At 38.3% G+C, this 5,236-nt stretch overlaps 2 protein-coding genes across 2 annotated transcripts in view; one reads left to right on the plus strand and one right to left on the minus strand.

Annotated features, from left to right (window-relative positions):
• The window catches only part of LOC138003763 (sperm flagellar protein 1-like), a 19,885-nt gene extending 16,695 nt beyond the window's left edge, over positions 1 to 3,190 (minus strand). The window contains 2 exon segments of the mRNA XM_068849987.1: positions 1,080 to 1,190; positions 2,926 to 3,190. Coding sequence (XP_068706088.1) covers positions 1,080 to 1,190; positions 2,926 to 3,064 — 250 coding nt within the window. The 5' untranslated portion in view covers positions 3,065 to 3,190.
• A 56-nt stretch (positions 3,191 to 3,246) lies between these two features.
• On the plus strand, positions 3,247 to 5,022 carry LOC138003059 (mitochondrial nicotinamide adenine dinucleotide transporter SLC25A51-like). The gene has a single exon (XM_068849003.1). The coding sequence runs from the start codon at positions 3,318 to 3,320 to the stop codon at positions 4,215 to 4,217; it is 900 nt and encodes a 299-aa protein (XP_068705104.1). The 5' UTR covers positions 3,247 to 3,317; the 3' UTR covers positions 4,218 to 5,022.
• Positions 5,023 to 5,236: the final 214 nt, after the last annotated feature.

Below are 5,236 nucleotides of genomic sequence, written 5' to 3' on the forward strand. Positions count from 1 at the left end.
GCAAATTTGTCTATGGAAAATCCGAGAAATTTGCCTTTTTTCCACGACCTATCAGATATCCTGTATAAAACACTTAAATCAAACAATAACCCAGCACTAACATTATTTTCCCTTTAATATTATTCCACTCTTACGCCATTTCACCATGTTTGGTCAAGATATGAGACCATAATACACTGTAGTGTGCCAGTTTTACCGCTTTAGAACAGAACAAATATGGACGGAACAGGAGTTTTTCAATAAAAGAAACTGTTTTCAACAGGATGCAAAGCCTGCGAATTTAGCTTGTCATTGCCTGTCACTTGTCATTTTGTTTACACAATCAAATAAATGACATTTAGCTAACTTTTTGTGCTGGTTTCATCGTTCGCATGCGCTCTGAAGGACAGATGATGCATTTTTTAAAAACATTCTTACCACAGAGAATTGAAGCAAAATAACATCTCTTTTGTAGTGAAATAATAAATCCCTTACACAATTGTTTTTATAACATACAATACTTGCAGACATTTTGCTTGTTGCTCGTATTATAAAATACTATGAAACTCGCAAAATAACCTGTGCGGACTATATGTTAAACCATCGAGTAAGATGTATGTACTCTCAATGAGAGTCACCTAATTTATGGACGTAAGTCTTGTCTCTGAGTCAATAATGTTTAAATCCAGTGACCCCTGAGAATGGCTCACTTAACAGATTTTACTCTGTCTAATGCCAGACAATTTTACTTGTAAATGGGGAGTGGGGGGTGGGGGGGGGGGGGTTGTCCTAGGGCATTTGAGGTGTGAATGGGTTAAACACTAAAGCAACTTACTTCAGTTTAAAAAATAAATGTGACATTTCATTCCTTGAATTAATGCTACAGGATTGCAGACATGTCAGGTTCTCTGTGTGCAATAATCACTTTGACAAAAAAAAAATGGAATGGCTTAACAGCAAAACTGACTCAGTATCCCACTGCCAAAATGCCTCTATAATGATGAAATCTGTGAAATATAATTAATAGCCCCTGAGTCGCCTGATCCCCATCACTTCAAAATAAAAAAACGTCCTGTATGTACATGTATCACTTAACTTACTATTCAGTGTGTCCCAGTTCGTTAACTTTTGTGCTTGTGAGCTTGCAGAGGAATAGTTGTGGAGTTCCACCATTTTGGGAAGAAAGTGTGCAACAATTTCTGCTACAAGAACTGCAAAGTAATGGCAAACATCTTTAAATTACTAAAGGCTATACTGACAACCAATCAGGCAGTACAGTGTCCATGCTGTAAAATAGATGTCATCTCGAACAGTCCTTCTCAGGAATACACTCACTAGGACGATCGTACTTTACTTAATTATAATATGACTCCTAGGTTCAAACCATTTACGTCTATTAATGTAAGTTGCAGTCAGCACCATAAGACGCTCCAAAAAGGTAAACAAAAACAAAAAAGCTACTTGTACCAAGCCTTATTTTGAACTTTTCCTGCACCCATGCACAGGAACTTTTCACAGTAACTTTTCCTGCACCCATGCACACAGCTGGAGTGCATGTCTACTTAACAAATAGATTCCATGTTGCCATGTGTCTGTTCAGTAATAGATCACAGGTGACGTCAAAATGTGGTAAGAACAAAAAAGTGGCACACGAGGCGATAGCCGAGTGTGTCACTGATGTTCTTACCACATTTTGACGTCTTCTGTGATCTATTACTGAACAGACCCATGGCAACATGGAATCTATTTGTTTTATATAATAAAGAATTAAACTTTATTCGCATAAAAGCTGATGGTAACATCAATCGTGCGTCTGTCCTCTAATAGATCATAGGCAAGAACCAATCAAAATCCATGAATAACTTGGGTTATTATATAACAAGAATTTGAATATTGTTAACCTTGTTCAAGTGAACAGTTTTGCACTGATAGAGTCCCATTGTATATTCAGGGGTGGCTTCTTGAACTTTGTAAACAACATCTCGTAAAACAGTGTAACTTTCCATTGCATTTATTGAGGATGGAAAAGTTACTGGGGTCAGGTTGCCTATAGTTTTAGTAGTTCATAACATTGAAGAAGCCAAGCCTGAAAACACAATTTACTCAAAGAACTTAACGTGAACGTGTGTTTAAAGTACAACATTACATACATTACCATGATTTATACTATCACTCTACATTTGTATTAATTTAGTCAAAGTCAGTTTAATATTTATGTCACCCTGACTTGAAAATCTGTCATGAAAACTCCAAAACGTTGCAGTATTAAACTTATTACGCTTATCTTCGTTCTCAAATGTATAAACAAAATAAAGAAAAATAATTACTTCCTGAAGGAAAACTCACCTAACCCTTCAGTTCTAACTTTCTAAGCAATATGGTATTGTTTTGTTTACACAGCTAAAAAGATATTTAAGAGGTGTATTCCTCAACCATGCTTTGGGAATCAATCAAAAATCTGAGTCATTGCTCATTAGATAACGGAAAGGAAACTATGACCCTCTGATAACCAGTTCGGATACTCTCCCATTAAAGACACGGGAGAATTCTGGAGGCTCAGCTATTTATATAATTACAGTACTATTAGGCTCGCCATGATACATCTTTCTTCTTCGCGCAGCCTTAAAATTTCTTTAATAGCCAGGGTAACATTCATCTTTTATTTTAGAAAACATGTTTGTTTGCATCGCAACCAAACGGCACTTTTAAAACCTTTTCACGAACGATTTGAACAACTACAGGAAAAATTTTTTATTCTTACAAATCTCATATTTCCTTTTAATAAATAGGTTCTTGTTTGAGCGAAAGTAATCGCGTTAAATGTGATCATCATATTAGTGATCTAATTAACAAGTTACTTTTAATACCAAAATTGTTCTTGATGGGGTTTATTTAAAATTGGAACTTGTTTTCGTAAATAATTGCAAATTATGGCAATCTCTCTACCTCCATCACTGAAATCTCTCCAAATGTTTCGCTTGGGTCTTGATAAACTGATTTCGTCGATCCAAGTGTACAGTTCTTGGAGCGCATCTTCGTCCAAGTTGGTTATAAGCTGATTTGGCGACGCCAATGCACCAGACATAACGTAGAAATCCACTTAAGCTTCAACTTGATCTGTTATAAGCCGTATGTCTACCCATATTATCCACCAATACCGTATAAAATTGCCAAATTTACAGCATCTCTCCTCAGTCGACCGCCATATTGTTTTTGCAGTCACACTGTTGTCATGACGTCAAAAAAGCATGGCAATGCTTCATGGGAAGTCGGTAATATGGCGGCCTAAGAGGCCGAATACAAGAACTTTACATTCTGTCACACAGATTTCCCTTCACATGGCTTTAAACTCGGCACAACCCAAAGAAACATATTCTTCTCATACTGAAAAGAACGATGAACGGGACTGGCCTGACCTTGTTTGTGGCGCTGGAGCGGCTGCCACAAATATAATTGTAACCTTTCCTGCCTACAAGGTGATGTTTCGGCAACAGGTTGAAGGGGTAAGATTTCGCAAGGCACTGCGTCAGGTCTTAAGAGAAGGGTTATCAAATATTTACCGAGGTGTTTTTCCTCCATTGATGCAAAAGGGTACCTCCCTGGCCATTATGTTCGGCTCGTACAACAAGTTTCAAAAAGAACTTTCGAGGAAGCTGGCCAATATACCTTCTGTGGTGACTAATGCATCTGCTGCTGTGATAGCTGGGAGTCTAGAAGCAATTTTGACGCCTTTTGAACGTGTACAAACCCTTCTGACTCATCGAGGTCACAATGAGCGATTCTTAAATACATTTCACGTGTTTAAGGTTTTAGGGAAACAATACGGATTTCGTGAATATTACAGAGGTCTTACTCCAATACTTATGAGGAATGGACCTTCTAATGTACTATTCTTTGGCTTGAGGGGACCAATAAAATCTGCTCTTCCTGAAACGAAAACGGCCATTGGAAATGCAGCCAGCAATTTTGTTAGTGGCGCCGTTCTAGGAGCCTGCTTGAGTACGTTTTTCTTTCCTATAAATGTTATCAAAAGTCACATGCAGAAACAACTTGGTGGAGAATTTGTAAGTTTTCGAAAGGCTTTCCTCACGGTCTTTGGAGAGCGTAAACGTAGTGTACGGCGACTTTTTTATGGAGTTTCTTTAAACTACACCCGGGCTTTGGTGTCCTGGGGTGTGATCAATTGTTCATATGAAATGCTGAAATCTTGGATGCACCATGAACATGCAGTAGTGTAGCTCTCATGGAGGGATAGTGTCAACTGGAAATTTCTATCTGCATTTTATAGTGCAGCTGTGCTGCCCCATTTGAAAGCCTGCAACTTTTAAAGAGGATTATATGTATAATCATGATTAGTGCTGCATGACATCTTCCTTGATTACATTTTCAGCATTTTTTTACGAACAGCCTGTTTGACTTCGACATAGTCTTGTGGGAAGAATGCCACAAAACCTGGTTTCCAGGAGCTATAGCTCCATGTTGAGAAGAGCTGAAGCAGAAGAGTGGAGATACACTTCTTGACATTTATCACACAGAATGCGTCTCATCCTGTATTTCTGTTTATACCGTGGACCTTCCGCTGACTCTGATTTGTCAATGATGACTGCATGATTTAAGCTTAGTGTTTTCACACTAAGAAAAACCTTAAATAACAATGACCACAACCAGGTTTTCTGAGCCCGTGAGACTTAGCATCCCCAGCAAACCATTGTTTTAACAAAAACCGCTGGTCAGCGACCTGGTTCTTGTCATTGCTGTCTAAGGTTTTTCATTTTTATGTGATGTCACAGCAGCCATGTTGCCAACACCGTGTCTTAAACGATGGAATGGCTGCCATGATGGTGTTCCTGACAAATCCTATGGGAATTGAGCTGTATTATCATTCAAATGTTTTCTTTTGTTTCAGTGGAAAACAAGGTTACTGATCACATGAGTCAAAACACTCTATAGGTTATATCTGAAGTGCAATGCAGAAGTTGCTATGGAAACAGAAATTTAATAATTTTGTTGAGTATATAACAACTAAAAAATCGTATGAACTCACTTGTGCATTTTATGACTTATGGCCACTTTTGATGTTCTGAAAGTTCTCATGTTGCACCCACAGCTCATGCACTTTTGACAACTTTCAAAACGTCACTTGTGCCCGTATATAGACTGCTCGCAGGCCCTTTTCAGTTTGTCGAATCACCCGCTTTGGTCACGCAAGTGAGAGGGAGAGATAAAAGGACTGCACAATCTTCTGTAACCAACGTGT

Source organism: Montipora foliosa, chromosome 5 (genome assembly GCF_036669935.1).
Source record: "Montipora foliosa isolate CH-2021 chromosome 5, ASM3666993v2, whole genome shotgun sequence".
In the NCBI taxonomy this organism is placed as follows: domain Eukaryota; kingdom Metazoa; phylum Cnidaria; class Anthozoa; order Scleractinia; family Acroporidae; genus Montipora; species Montipora foliosa.

Excerpts from the sequence above, each read along its gene's own strand:
- LOC138003059 (XM_068849003.1), top strand. The coding sequence starts at position 3,318 with ATGGCTTTAAACTCGGCACAACCCAAAGAAACATATTCTTCTCATACT.